Source organism: Staurois parvus, unplaced genomic scaffold, assembly GCF_062004578.1.
Source record: "Staurois parvus isolate SC_StPar_1 unplaced genomic scaffold, SC_StPar_1.0 ptg000634l, whole genome shotgun sequence".
NCBI classification, from domain to species: Eukaryota; Metazoa; Chordata; class Amphibia; order Anura; family Ranidae; genus Staurois; species Staurois parvus.
In genome coordinates this window covers 5,990,882-6,010,638 of record NW_028318430.1, presented here as the reverse complement: position 1 = coordinate 6,010,638, position 19,757 = coordinate 5,990,882, and the positions used below count along the sequence as shown (strand labels likewise).

The 19,757-nt window shown below is 44.5% G+C and overlaps 1 protein-coding gene across 1 annotated transcript; it reads left to right on the top strand.

The window, feature by feature from the left end:
- Positions 1-4,893: 4,893 nt before the first annotated feature.
- On the top strand, positions 4,894-14,026 carry CHST7 (carbohydrate sulfotransferase 7). The gene has a single exon (XM_089693513.1). It carries the CDS (start codon positions 5,014-5,016, stop codon positions 6,304-6,306), a length of 1,293 nt encoding a protein of 430 aa, XP_089549639.1. The 5' UTR covers positions 4,894-5,013; the 3' UTR covers positions 6,307-14,026.
- The last annotated feature ends 5,731 nt before the right edge of the window (positions 14,027-19,757 follow it).

The following is a 19,757-nucleotide window of genomic DNA, read 5'->3' as shown; positions in this document are numbered from 1 at the left end:
TCAATATTCAGATCAATACCATAGTTTGTGAACTCTATAACTTTCCTACAAACTAAATAATAAATACTAATTCGGGTTATTTTCACCAAAGAAATGTAGTAGAATACATCTTGGCCTAAATTTATGAAGAACAATTATTTCTTTGCAAACTTTTATAACAGAAACAAAGAAGCGTGTTTTTTTTTTGTTAATTTAGCAAAAAAATAAAAACCCAGCAGTGATTAAATACCACCAATACCGCCTACTCTGCTCACTTTTAGGCGATCCCTGAAAACCTATCTCTTCAGGAAAGCCTGTCCCACCTTCAGCTAATAACGGAATCTTCTATTCCTCCTACCAGTCCATCCCCCACAGTTACTACCTTTTGTACCACTAGCCCCTGTAACAGCGTATACCCAGAGATGGACACGGTTCAACCATTGTGGCTTCAACCTCCATCTTGGCAAAGGGATTAACCATCCTGACAAATATATTTCTCCCTCATTCTTCCCCCCTCCCTCCTTAGAGAGGCCCAGCAACATTTGGCCAGTATGTGTGTGAGTTGGGAATGTCATAGGAGCTATAAAGCCCCCCAAGGGAGCCAGGGCCTCCCTGTCCAAAGAACCTGCAAATTGGAACACCTCGTAAGAGATAAGGCAAGCTTTCCCAGGAGTTGAAAGAGATTCCAACCTAATAAACCTAACTCAGCCTAGGTGACAGAATCAGATAAACACTTTTCAAAATCCATTTCTCCCCTATGTCTCGTATCTTGGAATATGAGAGAGTTACTTAAAAACCGGACCTATCGTCAGATTGGCAACGAGAAGGCGAACAGTTTGATAGGTCACTCGCATTGTCTCGGATACATAGGATAAGTAGATCTCGTGAACCGTACAGTGTATAATTTCATAATTCATATCTAATCAATCCTTAGACGTATCTGCATAATAATCTACCCGCGGGGAGAATGTCACTTGGGCAGCTGGAAAGTTATGGGCCAAAATATGTTATGTGAGATTTTGGCTCTAGTTGAGGTATCCACCCATACCTAAACGGGGTATTGGTTCTTGACTTCAGAGACACCTCCTGCTGGGGACAACAAAATAGGCTGTCAGGCCTAAGAGTGGAAGTTGAAGAAGTCTCCCATTTTAACATCAATACCACCTGGGGAGACCCGTGCCCTTTTGCTCTGAAACTTGGATCTGCTAACCCAGGACTTTGGCAAGTACGTTAACCCTTTCACCTCTCTCTGATATCTCTTTGCTGTACTGTTGGTCTCTGTATGTTTATATATATATATCTTGGTTACATCTTTTCTGTAAATATTTTTATTGCACCCGTTTGACCTTTTAGTAATAAATCTTTCCTTCTGAAAGTGTTGAACTGTTTCTATAGCTCTGTATTGCAATTTACGAATTCCTGCCTCTAAAGAGACGCTAATGTGTATGTTTAACTCTCTGCATAATCGGCCTGCGGTGACCGTATTATACAGACGATTATCTCAACCATTATAGTGTTTTAGCTGATATTGCCGAGTTTCCTCTTTCTCTGTACAAAAAAGAGGTGGTGGCAGTGTGAAGGGTTAATTGCGTAATTAACCTGACCCAGTAACAATCGCTCAGGCTACCTGTAGATTGATTGTGGTCCAATTAGCTGGAAAATCGCTGTGCAGGGTGCAGCTGGGTGTGGCATTGTTACGCACGTGACATCGCGGTTTTAGATCGGCTAGTTCTTCAGTCACGAGTTTGGTGAGAAGGGCTGGGGTCTGACGCCGCGATCATGATAGCCCCTCCCTCTTAGATTGTAAGCTCCGAGGAGCAGGGCCCTCCTATCCCTCTTGTATTGAACTGTATTGTTGCTGGATTGTCTCCCGCTATATTGTAAAGTGCTGAGCAAACTGTTGACGCTATATAAATATTGTATTATAATAATAATAATAAGAAAGCTCTAGTTATGTGAACAAAATGATTAAATTTTAGATTGGGTACAGTGTTGCATGACTGTGCAATTGTCATTCAAAGTGTGAGAGTGCTGAAACCTGAAAATTGGCCTGGGCAGGAAGGGGGTAAAAGTGCCCGGTATTGAAGTGGTTAAAGCAGAGTTCCACTCAACCTATCAAAAAATAAAAGTCAGCAGCTACAAAAACTGTAGCTGCTGACTCTTAAAAAACAGCCACTTACCTGTCCCTCGGTCCCGTGGTGTGTCCCCCACAGCTCGTTTCACCGGCCATCCTGTATTCCAGGAGGCCGGCATCTTCAGTGTGGGCACCTGGCTCTGATAAATTTCTTCTTTCTTTCAGGTACTTATATAGTGCTGTCAATTTACACAGCTCTTTACATATATTATATATTGTACATTCACATCAGTCCCTAACCCTCAAGGGGCGTACAATCTAAGGTCCCTAACTCACAATCATACATACACATACTAGGGACAATTTAGACAGGATCCAATTAACCTACCAGCATGTCTTTGGAGTGTGGGAGGAAACCGGAGTACCTGGAGGAAACCCATGCAGGGACAGGGAGAACATGCAAACTCCAGGCAGGTGGTGCCATGGTTTAGATTCGAACCAGCGACCCTAGTACTGCCAGGCGTAAGTGCTAACCATTTAGCCACTGTGCTGCTCACACAGCAGCCCTTACGGCTTCATAGCCGGGTACCCACTGCGCATGCGCAAGTAGCTCTGCGCTTCATGAATGGTCCTGTAGTCTTCTGGGATCTGTCATGTGTCCCAAAAGACTCCAGGGAGGGAGGGAGGGCACCTTCTGTTTCCGGAAGTGGGAGCGGGTACCTGTCAAGTTCAGGTACCTGGCCCCCAAAGGTGCCAATCCTTAATGGGGAGCAGTCCTTAAAGCGAAACTTCCCCTTTTGGGTGGAGCTCCACTTTAAAGTAGCACAGCACTGTATAGCAAACAAAAATGGCCTGGTCAGGAAGGGAGGTAAATCCTCTATAGGGAAAGTGGTTAAAGTAGCACAGCACTGTATAGCAAAAAAAATGGCCTGGTCAGGAAGAGGAGGTAAATGTTCCAGAGGGCAAGTGGGCCAGACAGGTCTCTTGCTGAAATGTCTGAGGCAGGGGCGGACTGACCATTTGGAAACTCGGGCACTGCCCAAGGGCCCGGGGTCAGTAGGGGGCCCCATGAGATGCCCCTGGTACCTTTTTCATAGGCTTTTTTTGAGTTCGGGCAAGGACACAGGGGCCCCATGATCTCCTATTGCCCGGGGGCCCATGAGTTGTCAGTCTGCCTCTGATCTGAGGTACACAATGAAATGAGAAGCCAGAAGACAAAGTAATAGAGTCTGGAGGTCTTCTTCCAATTGTGATATCTCAGGCTCTTCCCCTCCTACATGCTAGGCTGACATTCCATTCCCAGGCTCGCAGTAAATCCAGCTTAGAGCTGAGGGCACTGGAGGAGACATAATAGCGCGTGTGTGTGTGTCTATGTCTATGTGCGTGTGTGTGTCTGTGTCTATGTGCGTGTGTGTCTATGTGTGTGTCTTTGTGTGTGTCTATGTATGTGTGTGTGTCTGTGTCTATGTGCGTGTGTGTTTGTGTGTGTGTCTATCTATGTATGTGTGTGTGTGTGTGTGTCTGTGTCTATGTGTGTGTTTATATGTGTGTGTCCGTATGTATGTGTATGTCTATATGTGTGTGTGTGTCTACGTGTATGTCTATGTGTGTGTCCGTGTCTATGTGTGTGTGTCTATGTCTATGTGTGTGTCCGTGTCTATATGTGTGTGTATGTGTGTTTCTATTTCTATGTGTGTGTGTCTATGTGTGTGTCTGTGTCTATGTGTGTGTCTATGTGTGTGTCTGTGTCTATGTGTGTGTCTATGTGTGTGTGTCTATTTCTATGTGTGTGTGTCTATGTGTGTGTCTATGTCTATGTGTGTGTCTATGTGTGTGTCTGTGTCTATGTGTGTGTCTATGTCTATGTGTGTGTCTGTGTCTATGTGTATGTCTATGTGTGTCTGTGTCTATTTCTATGTGTGTGTGTCTATGTGTGTGTCCGTGTCTATGTGTGTGTCTGTGTCTATGTGTGTGTGTCTATGTCTATGTGTGTGTCCGTGTCTATATGTGTGTGTATGTGTGTTTCTATTTCTATGTGTGTGTGTCTATGTGTATGTCTATGTGTGTGTCTGTGTCTATGTGTGTGTCTATGTCTATGTGTGTGTGTCTATTTCTATGTGTGTGTGTCTATGTGTGTGTCCGTGTGTCTGTGTGTATGTGTGTGTCTATGTCTATGTGTGTGTCTATGTGTGTGTCTGTGTCTATGTGTGTGTCTATGTCTATGTCTGTGTCTATGTGTGTGTCTATGTGTGTGTGTCTATTTCTATGTGTGTGTGTCTATGTGTGTGTCCGTGTGTCTGTGTGTCTGTGTGTATGTGTGTGTCTATGTCTATGTGTGTGTCTATGTGTGTGTCTGTGTCTATGTGTGTGTCTATGTCTATGTGTGTGTCTATGTGTGTGTCTATGTCTATGTGTGTGTCTGTGTCTATGTGTATGTCTATGTGTGTGTCCATGTCTATGTGTGTGTATGTGTGTGTCTGTGTGTGTCTGTGTCTATGTGTGTGTCTGTGTCTATGTGTGTGTGTCTATGTATGTGTGTGTGTCTATGTGCGTGTGTGTTTGTCTATCTATGTATGTGTCTGTGTCTATGTGTGTGTTTATGTGTATGTCTATATGTGTGGGTGTGTGTCTGTGTGTATTGTCTATGTGTGTGTCCGTGTCTATGTGTGTGTATGTGTATGTGTGTGTCCGTGTGTATGTCTGTGTGTGTGTCTATTTCTATGTGTGTGTGTGTGTCTATGTCTGTCTATCTATGTGTGTGTACGTCTGCTCCTTCCTCCCCATCCTGCCAGGGAAGCGACTTTCATGTGTGGAGGATACAGTGTTACATAAACAGAGCTCGGAGCCCCGCCCCTGGGCGGATTCTGAGGAGGCGGCGGAGGGCCGGTGAGCGGAGAGCGGGGATACCTGCATACAGCGGGCACCATGCTGCGTCGTGTGCCGGCCGAGTGAGCGCTACCATGAAGAAGCGGCGGCCCCGGAGGCTGTGGTTGCTGCTGCTCCTGTACGCGGCGTTCATGCTGCTGCTGCTGTCTCTTCTCTTCCATGACGGCTGGTGGTCCCCCAAGAGAAGCCGCCCGGAGTATGACAACGGCTGGGCACCTCGCCGGCTCTGCCCATCTCTGGACACCTCTATGTGGGAGGATGAAGGTGGAGGAGGGGTGGAGGATGAGGTGTCCCCCCAGCCCAGGACACATGTGTACCTCCATGCCACCTGGCGCAGCGGCTCGTCCTTCCTGGGTGAGCTCTTCAATCAACACCCGGGGGTCTTCTACCTGTACGAACCAGCCTGGCACATGTGGCAATCGCTGTACCCCGGAGACGCGGAGAGCCTGCAAGGGGCGCTGCGGGACTTGCTCCGCTCCCTGTTCCGCTGCGATTTCTCCGCCCTGCGTCTCTACGCGGGGGATAACCTCACCACCGCGGGGCTTTTTGGCTGGAAGAATAACAAGGTGATCTGCAGCGCCCCCATGTGCTCCGCGGGGTATAACTCGGCTTCGACCGCTGGAGGGTCTCGGGACAGGGTGGGGCTGATTGAGCCTAAGGATTGCGAGCAGCGTTGTCCGGCTCGGCCACTGCGGGACTTGGAGAAGGAGTGCCGCCGGTACCCAGTGGTGGTGATTAAAGACGTGCGACTGATGGAGGTGTCGGCTCTGCTACCGCTGCTGCAGGATCCTGGGCTCAACCTGAGGATAGTACAGCTTTTTCGGGACCCGCGAGCCATGCAGAATTCCCGACTGCGTTCCAAGCGCTCTTTGTTACGGGAAAGTCTACAGGTGCTGCGGAGCCGGTTGCGGGGAGGGGATCCAGCCAGCAGAGCGCAGCAACAACAGCAGCTGCACCGCGGGGGAACGGACTTCCTGTTGAGCGGTTCCCTGGAGGTGATCTGCCAGAGCTGGCTGCAGGATCTCCTCTTGGTGAGGGGCCATGGCCCATCCTTGCTGCGCCAGCGCTACCTCAAGGTTCGTTATGAGGATTTGGTACTCTCCCCTCGCAAGGAACTCAGCCGCCTTCTGCACTTCACTGGGCTGCCAGCTGTGCCTGAGCTAGATGACTTTGCGATGAACATGACTAGAGGACCCAGCTACTCCTCAGATAGACCCTTCCTGGTATCTGCCCGCAATGCCAGGGAAGCTGTGAGTGCCTGGCGGGAGAGGATGAGCAGAGAACAGGTTCGCAGGGTTGAGGAGGCATGTGGTGAGGCCATGCAGATTCTTGCCTACAAAGCTGAGGCAGATGACAGAGCTGTGTGAGGCCCTCACCTCTCCATCAAAGCAGGAATACGGCCTCCTTAACATGGTTTATTAGCCAGTACAAAGCAATGACCGGCTGAGAGGAGCCATTGCTATTCACATGTATCCGCATGCTGAGTAAGTACCTTCAGTTATGGACAGATGTCCAACCCTGGACACGGACAGATACATCCAGGGCTGGACATGTGGGCCTACCCAGCAATGCAATAAAAACAAATCCAGGACAAAATACAAAAGAGTTCCAGGCAGAAACATGTCAGTATTTGTTTATTGGATCCTTTTTGTCTCTGATGGGTATGCAATAAACAAGCTGCTATGTGCCTTGCACACCTGGTATCTGACCTTCTACTTGAATGTCCAGGACACTCACAGCATTTCACTTTTCACCATTCAGCCAACGAACATTTCCCATGTAAAGTGCACCCTTTTCAGGACCGTAAGATCATCAGCTGGATATGTTTTATTTGTTTGAGGCCTTTGGAGTCCATGATTAGATAAAGACTAGTGACATGCAGTGAGTGCCCTGGGTTTTGTTTTCTTGGATTCCTGAATTGGACACCTACCAGAAGTACCGAGACCCACTGTTGTGATTTTACAGAGGATGGAAGTGTGGGATCTCTAAGGACAATCTCATGATTATGCACTAGTCTTAAAATTGCTCCAGAGTTACTAACGGTGGGTTATATGCAGGGGTGGACTGACAACTCATGGGGCCCCCAGGTAATAGGGGTTCATGGGGCCCCTGTGTCCTTGCCCAAACTCAAAAAAGCCTATGAAAAAGGTACCAGGGGCATCTCATGGGGCCCCCTACTGACCCTGGCCCTCGGGCAGTGTCCGAGATTCCAAGTGGTCAGTCAGCCCCTGGTTATATGCATCTATTTTACTTGGATCTCTCCCTAATGGCAGATCATCACTCGATGTACGGATACATGTGAATAGCAATGGCTCCTCTCTGCTTGTCATTGCTTTGTACAGGCTGAGTGGCCTCAGCTCTTTGCATACACCTTTGAACCCAGATGTAAGAATCACATATTCTTGCTGCTGGAGTCTACTGTATGCTGCTAATCGCCTGCTGAGGAAGGCCTACAGCACTCAGAACCTTAAAGGTGTCTCTAGATACTTTAAGGGTTAGTTCACCTTTATAATAAAACTTGCAGTCAAGGGACCCCAAGTATTTTACATATTCTGGTGCAATCTAGAGACTTTAGGTGGGCCAGACTGTTGCCAATGGGAGTAGAAAATGCCATAGGATTGGTGGTCAATGGGAAAAAAAAAAAAATGACGTCATTGGTGTCAGTGGGAGGAATTGTGCCCTATCTTTGTTATCAGAAAAAGGAATAATACTCCATAATTGGTGTTAGTGAGAGAATGAGTTCATCATCTCTGGTGTCAGTGGAAAGAATAGTGCCCATCTTTAGTGTCAATGGAAGGAATAGTGTGCCATCATTTATGTCAGTGGAAAGAATATCCGCTCAAGGGCCAGATAAAGGCAAGCAAAGGGCCACATTTGGCCCATGGGCCGCAGTTTTGAGACCCATGCTGTAGGCCAACTGCTGCTTCCACAAAGCCTAGCCAAGAAAGTTAAATAGAGCCAGGATGGATGGTATGTTGAGCACACCACCAACCTTAATGGAATGACTGTAGAGATGTTTTATTTCTTGTCTGCAAATCTACACATGTGCAGTGCTCTCTCCCCGTGTCAGGGCTCCAGGTATGACCAGAGGTGTGTGGACCGACACAGGGAAACACAGACTTCAGGTATAGCGTGTAACATAATATAATTTATTAAAGACAACACAAACATAAACGCAGTGCAAACAATCAAACTCAACACTTACATAAATATGTACAACCAGGTGCAATAAGCCTTAAACTAATAGGTACCAGTGCAGTGAGGGCTGGAGAGGTGGAGCGGTCAGGCAGGCTGAGCCCACAGCACGGATTTCCTCAGGGCACGGGGTCTAAGTCCCAGCCTGCTATTCACCAGGGCCCCTGATGGTGGGGATGGACTTGGTGCAGACTGGAACCAGGTCACGACCCCTGAGTGCATCCGGCTGTGGTAGAGAGTACTGGCAGGGGAGTGCAGGAACAGAGTCTGATGGGAAGAGGCAGGCAGACTTACTAGAGGTGATCTGTGTGGGATGGATGGATCGTCGGGTGAAGTAAGCGTAGTCAGACAGGCCGGGTCAGTATCGTGCGGGCAGCGTGGTACAGGAGGAGCAAGCAGAGAATGGTCGGGGTCACAAGCCAGGTTCAGCAGGTAGCGGGCAGCGCGGTACCGAGGATCAGGCAGAAGGATGGTCAGGCAAGCCAGGGGTTCAACAGGAGACGGTCAGCAGAGGTCAGGATCAAAGCAGGGTCAGCAACGAGGCAGGAACACAGGATACCAGGTACAGGGGCTCATGGGAAACATACACCAAGGCCCTGATCACAGGCCTGATCATTCCTTAAATACACCTCCTGCAATCAGCCCAGGTGTTGGCTGACTACAGGAGTGAGCTTCTGGCTGCTGAGAGCACCCGCTGGTCAGCCCTGGTACTGCAGCCCACACGGCAGGTGAGTCCCACCACCAGTGCTGAGTCTATTCCTGACACCCCGTCTGCAGATGTTCAGTGGACTCTTTCCACCCCAGGGCTGCTGTGAAGTGGAAAGGGAGAGCCCACTGTGCGTGTGTGTGTGTTTGTTTGTGGACAAGTAATACAGCAGTTCCACTCATTCCTGTAATGATAGGACTCAATGTACCATGTGTTCTAGCTTATGTACAGGACAACACTGGCCACTCAGAATGCCACTTTTTAGGTCTTTGTGGAGGCTGTAGTTTGCCTACAGGTATTTTAGTTAAAGGAACCTCAATTTCCTTACACTGCTACCTTACTTTGTAAACTACGGGGGCCCGTTTACTGCACAGGTTTTATTAAAAAAGGTGCACTAACCCTTTACATATTCATATAAATGGTGGCTATGCGAACAATTTTTCTGCTTAGTTCAAGCAGACTTACTTCAGACCATTCCTTACAGAAGACTTGCCAGTCAGGATATTGTAGAACTGTCACCCGAACCTGGATGTGTAATAGGCGCACTTATGGATTCTGTGTTGAACGTTTAAGGTACAGGGCCCCGGAAGTGTTTTTATAAACATCAAGAAAGTATTAACTCTACTGAACGTATAATAGAAATGCGCACCTTCAAATGTATTTTTATATTTTTTCAGTGTTTGTAATGTACACGTTAAAGTTTGTATAATGTTTTAAAAGTGAAATAATTTAAAGTAGGTTTAAAATAAAAAGGGTCGCAAGAGGCCTGCCAAACTAAAGTAAATCAATAATTTTCCCATAAGACTGTTAAAATGTTCTAAAGTTTACATGGTATTAAATATTTAAAAGTAAAGTGCAAAAAATATTTCAGTTTTGGATGGAGAAGGAAAAGGTTAGACCTTGTGTTAAGTTTCTATTAGGCTGCATGTACACTAGTATTTTTTTAAGCTTCTAGAAGCCGTTATCAGCATTTTTTTCTGCTCCTAGAAGCTAAATAGTGTTTACTATTATTAAATACTATTGTAGGCTAGTAGTGTTTTTCAAGCTTCAGCATTTAAATAAAAAAAAATATTTTTGTGGAGTTTTTTGGAGTGTTGTTCCGGAAGGAAAAAACCTCTAAATGCCACTACAACACTCCTACAGGAATGTTGAATTATGTCGCCCAATGCCCGGGACATGTCATTCCGGGCAGTTATTTTTTTTTACCCTACAGTGACAGCCAAAGCACCCCCCCCTTTGCGTGAACCTCCCCCCATCCGCTATGTCTCCCGGGCTCCTCTTGCCCATCTGCGGTCCCGGGACCAGTTCAGCCTGCGCTGTCGGGTAGAGGTGATGGATGAGAGAGAACGCGTCAGCTCCCCTCCCCTTCTTGTCTTGACCCGGTAGTGACCTTATGATGTCACTCCTGGGTCCCCATTGACAGATTCCTAGCCATCAAGGCTGGGAAAGACTGTAATGCAGTGTGATCTGCACTGCATTACATTCAGTGGAGCACAGGGGAGGCATCCAGGGTTTTTTAGACCTTGGATGTCTCAATAAAGAGAACCTGTCACCAAAAATCATCACATGGGGACTTTTTGTACCATATGTGATGAAAAAAATTCCGTACGAAAATGTTTTTTTTTAAAATGTAAAAAATTTAATTTGCAACCAAGCATATAATATCCCCTCAAAAAAAAAATTGAGCCCCCCACATATAGACACGTACAAACATAAAAGCACACAATGGGGCACCTACACATGAAAACGTCAATTGCGGTACATGTTACATATCACTGTGCACAACAGAATGAGAGCAATAATTCTAACATGAGACATCCTCTATAACACTATACTGATGACCTATAAGGGGCTTTAAATGTGTCGCCTACAGAAAATATAGGGTACTGAAGTTCATCGCCATTTCACGAGCACACGCAAACTTAAGGTTTGACATGTTGGATATCTATTTACTCGGTGACACCTCATCTTTTATATTTTACAAAAAAATAGGATAATTTATTGCTTTTTTTTGCCCTAAAGTTAACTTAAGTGTAATTTTTACTGAAATTTTGCAGTAATATCGTGCAACATAAAAAATTGGACCTACTACTATGCTCTAGGGTCTCTGCTTTCAGAAAATATATAATATTGGGGATTTTAGGTAATCTTAAAGCCTAAAATGATTTTTAAAACTTGGGCAAAAAAACCACAAAAACCGCTCTGGCAGCAAAAGGATAAGCCCAACACTCCCCTTTCAGTGCTAGCACCCAATCAGTGCTCATTACACTGCAAGGTCTCTCCCCTCCCTGCTAGTCCCCGGGTGCAGTGCTGGAGAGAGGCAGGGAGGGGAGGAGGAGATAAACAGCCAATGTTAAAAAGAATAATTGTTTAAGTTGCCATGAAGCCGCTCTTGATTTAAAAAGCCCCAGACATTCCTAAAAGCACCACAAATTTAAATACGGCTTTGGTAAAATGTATTTATTTTTTATCTGGACAAGTAGATTGCAACCCTAATTTAGTCCTTTGACAAGTATTTTTTTCAAAAATTTCCATACCCCTGGCTCCTAACAATTTTATTTCTAGCTTTTTTCCCCTTCATACATGTACTACAAAAATGCTAATAAAACGCTAATGCTTCTAAACAACGATATTGTTAGCGTTTTTTCCAGAATTTTCTGTGCTTAAAAAAACGCTACTTGCATGGAGCCTTACTGTTTGTGACCTCCATTAAGGAGATTCTCTTTGTCCTGATGACCATTGCTACCTAGAAAGAAAGTAAGGGGAAATCTAAAATTGTAGATTGCCGTCAGAACAAAAGTGGGAGAAAAAAACCAAAACAAAAAAAATGGGGAAACCTGCCTAAGAGGGGAATTTCCTTTAACTTTCTCTTGCATCTCTGGACAGAAAGTGAAAGCATATTTTCTGAATGATCCATAGACCGTGAAAAAAAAAACGGAGATGGATTTTAACCCTTCTCTACTACATCCAAAACTAAACAGAGAAAGTTATATAAACAATAACCTCCATGCTATGGTAAAAAGTGACTGAAAGTGTAAAAATGTTACCATACTAAAGATAATTTTTTATTGCAGGATTGAGTTGGTGCCAGATCTTTTGAACAGTGCTGAGCCATTGGGTATGTGGTCTCTGGAGGATCTTGGGGGCTTTCACTTTAAGCAGAGCTTTGCTAGTCAGCAACTGTGCCGGAACATTGGACCTCCCCTTAGACAGGGACTGCCGAGACCCTGGCATGATGATATGGTACTAGCAAATTCTTGATCCTGCCTTTTTGTACCTCGGTAACTTATTCTGCACTTATAGTCCTTTGCAAAAATAAGTATGTGAATGAATTTCTCAATCCCTGTGCAACTCGGTGAGGTGCAATTTTCAATCAATTAATTTGAATGTGCTCAAATCGCATTGGATCGCACAAAAAGTAGTGAATGCACTACTTTTCAAAACACAGTGCACCAAATCGCAAGGTAGTGTGGTACCATGTGATTCACACTGCGTTTGCAGTCTGCATTTGAGGTGTCATTAGAAATATATTGACAACTGCAGCAGATTGCATACCCAGTGCATTTTGAACACTGCAGGAAAAGTGCACAGAATGCAGGTTTCCCGAATCATGTTCTTGTGTGAGCAAGCTCTAACTTCCTTTAAATTCTTGCAGGACATCCTTATCCTTTGATTATGCTTTTATTAAATGTGGTAATCTGTTATTGTACAACAATTGAACCCTCCTTGGAGAATAGCAAGTATTTTGTTTAGAAAAAAAAGTGCTTCCTGCAGCTAAATTATGGTCACTTGAAACCCATTAGGGAGATTCTCTAATTGACCTGATCACCAATATCAGTGGAAGTGTGGGTAACTAACAATTTTGAGTTGCCACCAGTACATTAATAAAGGGAAATTCTTCCAATGGGGACACTTGTTTTAGGGACAACTGTCTACAAGGGGATTTGCCAAACATTGGAAAGATATGCTTTAATTTCCTGTTGAGTCTTCAGGACAGGATATGAAAGGAAATCTTTTTAATGAGACATGGATAGCAAAAAACAAACATTTGAACTCTCCACTATTCTGTACAAAATTAAGGGAAGCTTTGACTTTAAAGATACTGCCAATTTTAAAGTCAACGTGTTTTTTCCCATCATATTGTGAGTTAAAGTAGTTGTAAATATCAGTCATGAAATCCGAACAAAGCAAATATTTCTGTAGTGTTTACTTGCCTCTCTCCAGAGCAGGAAGTGTAATTTCTCTCTGCTGTCTAGTTCCTCTGTTATCATCATGAGTCACTTCTGACAGGTTTTTCTGACACCAAGAGCTAAAAAGGTGACAGGGAGGGATCCCCAGCTGATCTACAGTCTCAGCTCTGTTCCTGTGTGTAGTGTGAAGGGGGTGTGGCCCTCCCCTCCAATCAGCTCTCAGCACTCTTGTATAGTGTGTAACTGTAGCTCCCTACTCCCTCCTTTGTGGTTCTGTGAAAAGTCCCTTTCATCTCTTGAGTTTTATAAGGATGTACTGGACAAATAACTGCAGATAAACAGGTACAACTTATGCAGGAGGATTTGTTTCACCTCCATGTTTCACCTGAGGCCAGTCTGGTCACTGGGAATAGGTAAGGGTTTACAACCACTTTAACTTTAATGCATGACCTCCCTCATGCTTATACATATTTTTACTTCACTTCCCTGTTGATCTGTTTGGTGCTGAGACCAAAGAGAAAGGACAGTACTTCCGGGTATGAGAACAATGACTCACTCCCTTCCCATGTGACAGCACTGGTGTGCTACTACTATTATGACTAAATAGCTGGTAAGCCAAGAATTTCTAATGCAGTTGGGCACATGTACAGACATACAACAAGTGACATTCACATGACTTAAATGTCTAGCCAAGGACCCTTTTATATATTTATACATTCAATAGTTTAGGAAAGGAAGCAAAAGTGAAGCCTCACCCATGGTCGTTAATCAGGTTGTATCTTTCAGATGAAAAGTAAATTAATCGATTATTGTTTGTAGTAACATCCTTTTTTCTTTTTTTTATGTGCCATTTTTAACAAATAAGTCCCAATGGTTGGGATGGTAAGCATTGTTCTGCAAACAACATTGAACAATAGCCTTGTTTTAAGCACAAAATATTTGTTGTGTTCTCTTTGCATAAAACAGTGTTTGCTATAAAGACAATCATAGAACATATGTTTCTTCTCATTTGTAATTATTATTTAATAGTAAGCTGTTACTCTTGCTTGCCTATGATCTTTTACTTACAGAGAGTATATGCACATTTGTATGGAAAGTGTGATGACTGCGCATTGCTTTTCTGCTGGTGATGTCTCTATATGAGCACCTTCAAGCCATCTCTTACTAGTTTCATTATAGACTGTTGGCATGCTAGGGATGAAAGTGCATTCACTTAAACTCTGCTAAATTACAGAAAACCATGCTTAATAAGTGCCTACAATTGTGTTCCTGTATGGTCTTAGCTTGTAGAGCATCAAAAAAGTGAGGGAGCTGTAATACATAAAGGTGTGACAGTGCGAATTTGCACTCCTAGTTCCTTTCTAACACTAGGAATACTAATTCATTCATATGTGTTGTACTGAAATTAATGTTATGTAATAGCAGTCCCAATTACACTATATTGCCAAAAGTATTGGGACGGAAGCCTTTACACGCAAATGAACTTTAATGGCATCCCAGCCTTAGTCCGTAGGGTTCAATATTGAGTTGACCCACCCTTTGCAGCTATAACAGCTTCAACTCTTCTGGGAAGGCTGTCCTCAAGGTTTAAGAGTGTGTCTATGGAAATGTCTCCACTCTAATTCAAAACCAAAGGTGTTCTGTCAGGTTGAGGTCAGGACTCTCTGCAGGCCAGTCAAGTTCCTCCACCCCAAACTCGCTCATCCATGTCTTTATGGACCTTGCTTTGTGCACTGGTATGCAGTCATGTTGGAACAGGAAGGGTCCATCCCCAAACTGTTCCCACAAAGTTGGGAGCATGAAATTGTCCAAAATGTCTTGGTATGCTGATGCCTTAAGAGTTCTCTTCACTGGAAGTAAAGGGCCAAGCTCAACCCCTGAAAAACAACCCCATACCATAATCCCCCCCTCCACCAAACTTTACACTTGGCACAATGCAGTCAGGCAAGTACCGTTCTCCTGGCAACCTCCAAACCCAGATACATCAATTGAATTACAGAGAAGCGTTCTTCATCACTCCAGAGAACATGTCTCCATTGCTCTAGAGTCCAGTGGCAGCGTGCTTAACACCACTGCATCCGACACTTTCCATTGCACTGATGTAAGGCTTGAATGCAGTGATGTAAGGCTTGAATGCAGCTGCTCGGCCATGGAAACCCTTTCCATGAGGCTCTGTATGCACTGTTGTGCTAATCTAAAGGCCACACGAAGTTTGGAGGTGACCCCGTTCTGTCATTTTACATGGCTTACCACTTCATGAGTTGCTGTTGTTCCAAGTTGCTTCCACTTTGTTATAATACCACTAACAGTTGACATTGAAAGATTTCACAAATGTTTGTAGAAGCAGTCTGCATGCCTTGGTGCTTTATTTTATATACCTGTGGCCATGGAGGTGATAGGAACCTGAATCCAATGATTTGGAGGGGTGTCCCAATACGTTTGGCAATATAGTGTATGTGACCTGTGATGCTTGCAACAGAAATGCGTGTGGAAAGGGTTACAATTCATGTTGGGTTTTTTACTGCTATCCGGGGCTTAAAGAAGTACAGCCAAAGCTCTTTTGGCTATACTTCTGTGGATCACAGGAGTGCAGTTTATTCTGCACGCCTGTGACCCATTTTCAGCTGACAGCTGGCTTCAGTCCGCTATTGGCTGGTGTCACTCAAGTGGTCCAAGCTGGGGAAAGATCCTGACTTCAAAGTCTGGAGTGGCGCCTGGCTCAGCCTCTCGTGAGCTGTTGAGAGCCTGAGCCAGCTGCTCCCTTCCCCTCCACAGCCCAGCTCTTCCAGTAAGCGTTGGGTGGCAGAGAAGATAGCGGTGACAGTCACTGATCTCTGCTCAGAGCGGCTGTGAGAACTCAGTGGTCCTGTGATCCCTGAGCACTTCAAGCCGGCAGGGGACAGATGCTGCATCCATCTGGGTAAGTATAATTGGGGGGAAAAAAAAGTCCATACTTTTAATGAGATTCACTCTCACTTCCTGTCCTACTGACAGTGGTTTCACAAGACAGGAAATGGGGAGAACTTTCTAAAAGCAACAAAGACAGAAATAGAATAAGTATTTCTTTGATAGACTAGGGGGAAATAAGAACCACTGTTGGATTTTTATTTCTGTCTTTGTCCCTGAGGCAGCTTTCCCTTCACTTCTTGTCTGGTGAAACTGTTGTCAGTAGGACAAGACGTAAGGGGAAATCACTAACAGAGCCCTGGGTAGCAGTTCAAGCCTGCCAGAATATCTAATGCTTCTTGATGCCATTCAAAAGAAAACAGTTTTTGTCCTAATGTACTCTTTAAAGGCACAGTCTATCTTTCACACCATGTTTCATGGTAGAGCCATGTTTAGAGTGTAAAATGAAACAGTCACATTCCCCAACCCCCCCCCCACAACCACCACCATCAAGCTACCACCCTACGTTCCTGAATTGCAAGGTGCTTCAAGGTGATTTATGTTCTTATTTGAATTCAGAATCTGAGTATGGGAAGACTACGAGTCCCATCTGATGTTGCAACAGAGAGACTCAGTAGATCATGCTGGCAGACCTATAAGAGAAGGACCTTATCTCCATATAGACCTGGGGCTGGGGATAAACAATGCTAGAGCCCATGCATTGCACCCATGACACACTGATCACAGTTGCAAAGCTTTTGGGGGCTTCAGTGCAAACATTTAAAAGAGTTTTTTTTTTTAAATCATACTTACCTAGGTGGGTGCAGCATCGATCTGAGTGAGAACTGAGCGATCAGACACAGCTGATCACTCAGTTCTCCCTGCTGCTCTGAGCAGAGAGCCTTGACTGTCAGTCACCACTGTCTGCTCTGCCCTGGGCTGTAGAAAGGGTGGGAGTGGCTGGCTCAGTGGATTGCTGGGAGGCTGAGCCAGCTGCCAGTCCAAGGATCTTGGTGGAACCTGACTTTAACCACTCCAGTCCAGGCCAATTTTCAGCTTTCAGTGCTATCACACTTTGAATGACAATTGCGCGGTCATGCAACACTACCCATATGAATTTTTTAGCATTTATTTTAGACAGATACAACTTTATTTAGGTGGTATTTATTCACCACTGGGATTTTTATTTTTTTTTCTATATAAATGAAAATTCCAAATATTTTGAAAAAAAAGTGTTTTTCTTATACACTTTTGCCAATAATCTTCATAAATCTTGGCCAAAATGTATTCATCTATCTTTTTAGTAAAAAAAAAAAAAATAAAATAAATTTTTTTAACATACTGTCACCCAAGCAGTATGTTTTTTAACATACTGTCACCCTACCAATCAGTGATCACATGAATCGGGACCTCACACAGAGGTCCCGTACAGCGATCTGTATGGAGCGCATACAGGCAATGGATGCGGGGGGACGTTTAGAAACATCCACCTGTATCAGTAGTTCTCCCATCCAGCCATTTATTGACATGGGCCTGACGGGAAGAGGTTAAAGTCAGGATCTTTCCCCAGCCTGGACTGACTGAGTGATGCTAGCCGACAGCGGACTAGCTCACTGTCGGCTGAAAATGGACCACAGAATGAACTGCAATCCTGTGATTTTGTTAAAGCGGAGTTCCAGTTGATTTAAAAAAAATAAAAGTCAGCAGCTACAAAAACTGCAGCTGCTGACTTTTAAATTGCAGACTTTTACCTTTCCCATGATCCAGTGGTGTCCTCACCATGGCTGGTTTCACCAGCCGTCTTCTCTCCCCGGCATCTTCAGTGTGAGCACCCGGCTGTGACAGCTTGTGGCTTCACAGTTGGGTGCCCACTGCACTTGAGCAAGCAGTGCTGTGCTTTGTGAATGGCCCTGTCACGATATAAGGTCAGGTTCAGAGACCAGTTGCTACAGCAGTTGTAAGGCTTACCTGAAACCAGCAAGATTGGTACACCAGCGGCCCACCCTGAGAATGACACAGGCTCACCTGAGGTGCGGGGTCTAAGCATCCACCGGTCTTCCCCAGAGCTCCTAATGGTGGAGATGGATTTGGCTGTGTGTGAATGCCAGGTTGCAGATCTCAGGATCACCCCACCAGGGAATGAGTAGGCTGGAAACCAAAAGCAGATCAAACAGTTCAGGGATCAAACAGAAGCGGAGTCAGTCACAAGCCAAGGGTCGGTCACCAATGGTAGTAGATAGGATGAGGCAGAATCGTAGTCAGTAGCAAGCCAAAGGTCGGTAATGTAGATGGAAGACAGCAGCAGGAACAGTAAGCGGGATATTGGCTGGTAAGGCACAATAATCTGGCAAGGAGGAAGTGCATGGACATGGCTTTTATAAGGAAGTTCATGGGAGGAGCAAGGAGTTCAAGGTTCAAGAGAAATCAAGGCACAGGGCAGGATTATCCAAAGAATTGTCAAGGGAGCTGTCCAGCATTCCAGATAGCTCAGTGATAAGAGATATTGCCTCCCACTGCAGAAGGACCAGGTTCAATCCCAGGCTCTGACAGGCCCCGTAGTCTTCTGGAACCTGTCACATGTCCCAGAAGACTGAGGGGGGGGGAGGACAACCTCCGCTTCCGATCGCCTTAGGCCACAGGTGTCAAACCAGCGGCCCTCCAGCTGTTGCCAAACTACAAGTCTCATGAGGCATTGCAAGATTGACAGTTACGAGCATGACTCCCAAAGGCAGAAGCATGATGGGACTTGTAGTTTCACAACAGCTGGAGGGCCACCAGTTTGACACCCCTGCCTTAGGCGATCACAGAGGAAGTGGAAGCAGGTCCCTGTCAAATTCGGGTACCCGCTCCCCAAAAGTGCCAATCCTTAACGGTGGAGCTCTGCTTTAAATGCATTTGCATTTTTATTAATTGTTGATGCATTTATTATTTTTTTTAAAGTTGACTACCTCTGCAAATTAGGGGAAAACCTTGGGGACCCCCAGGTCACCAGAACTAGAGTTCCTATTGGAAGATTTCCCCTCTGTTACTTTTTTGGGGATAATCCAAAATTTGGGGTTTCTTTTACTTTTTATGATCATGGTAAACAGGACAATTAGAGAGGGTGAATCTCCCTAGTGGGGGCACAGACAACAGTATACACATAAGGGATGTTCTAATCCATCTCCACTCTGTCCAAAACTAAAAAAAAAGTTTTGCCTTTAATTATACTTTGATATTAATTTTATAATCTATAAATGCTTACTAGAAATAAAAAAATAAGGTTGGGTAACTAACAGTTATGGGTAATGAATGACTGGATTTAGTTGTGTGTTTGTATATGCATCAACTTCAAGGCACCACTAAAAAGTATGAACAGTATTACTTTCATCTGTCTGAAAGTCAAATATCAGTTTTGAGTTGACTGATACTTAATTTTACACAATGTAAGTTCTGGGAAACAATGAGCGTGACTTCCTGATTTACAACAGCCAAAGAAACCAATGTTTTTTTTACTTTTTTTTTTTTTTTTTTTTAGTTTTCACAAGGTACAGATTGATAGGGTGATATGCATAAAAAAAAATCCCCATTTATCTTTGCTCAGGTCATGTGTATGACAATTTTCACTTTGCATAAAGCATATTTTAAAATAACATTAATGGTTATTATAGAGTATACAATAATCATTCATCATTCTGTTGAATATTAGTACTAAAAATGACCAGCTTGTGCAAATATTAATTTATAGCAGGAAGGAAAATCTTGTATAGCGGTTTTGTAAAATAGACTGTGAGAATGGGTGCAAATAGTAGATTGATATGGCATCTCTAGATACAGCTCTTTATGGTTTAAAAATAAATCC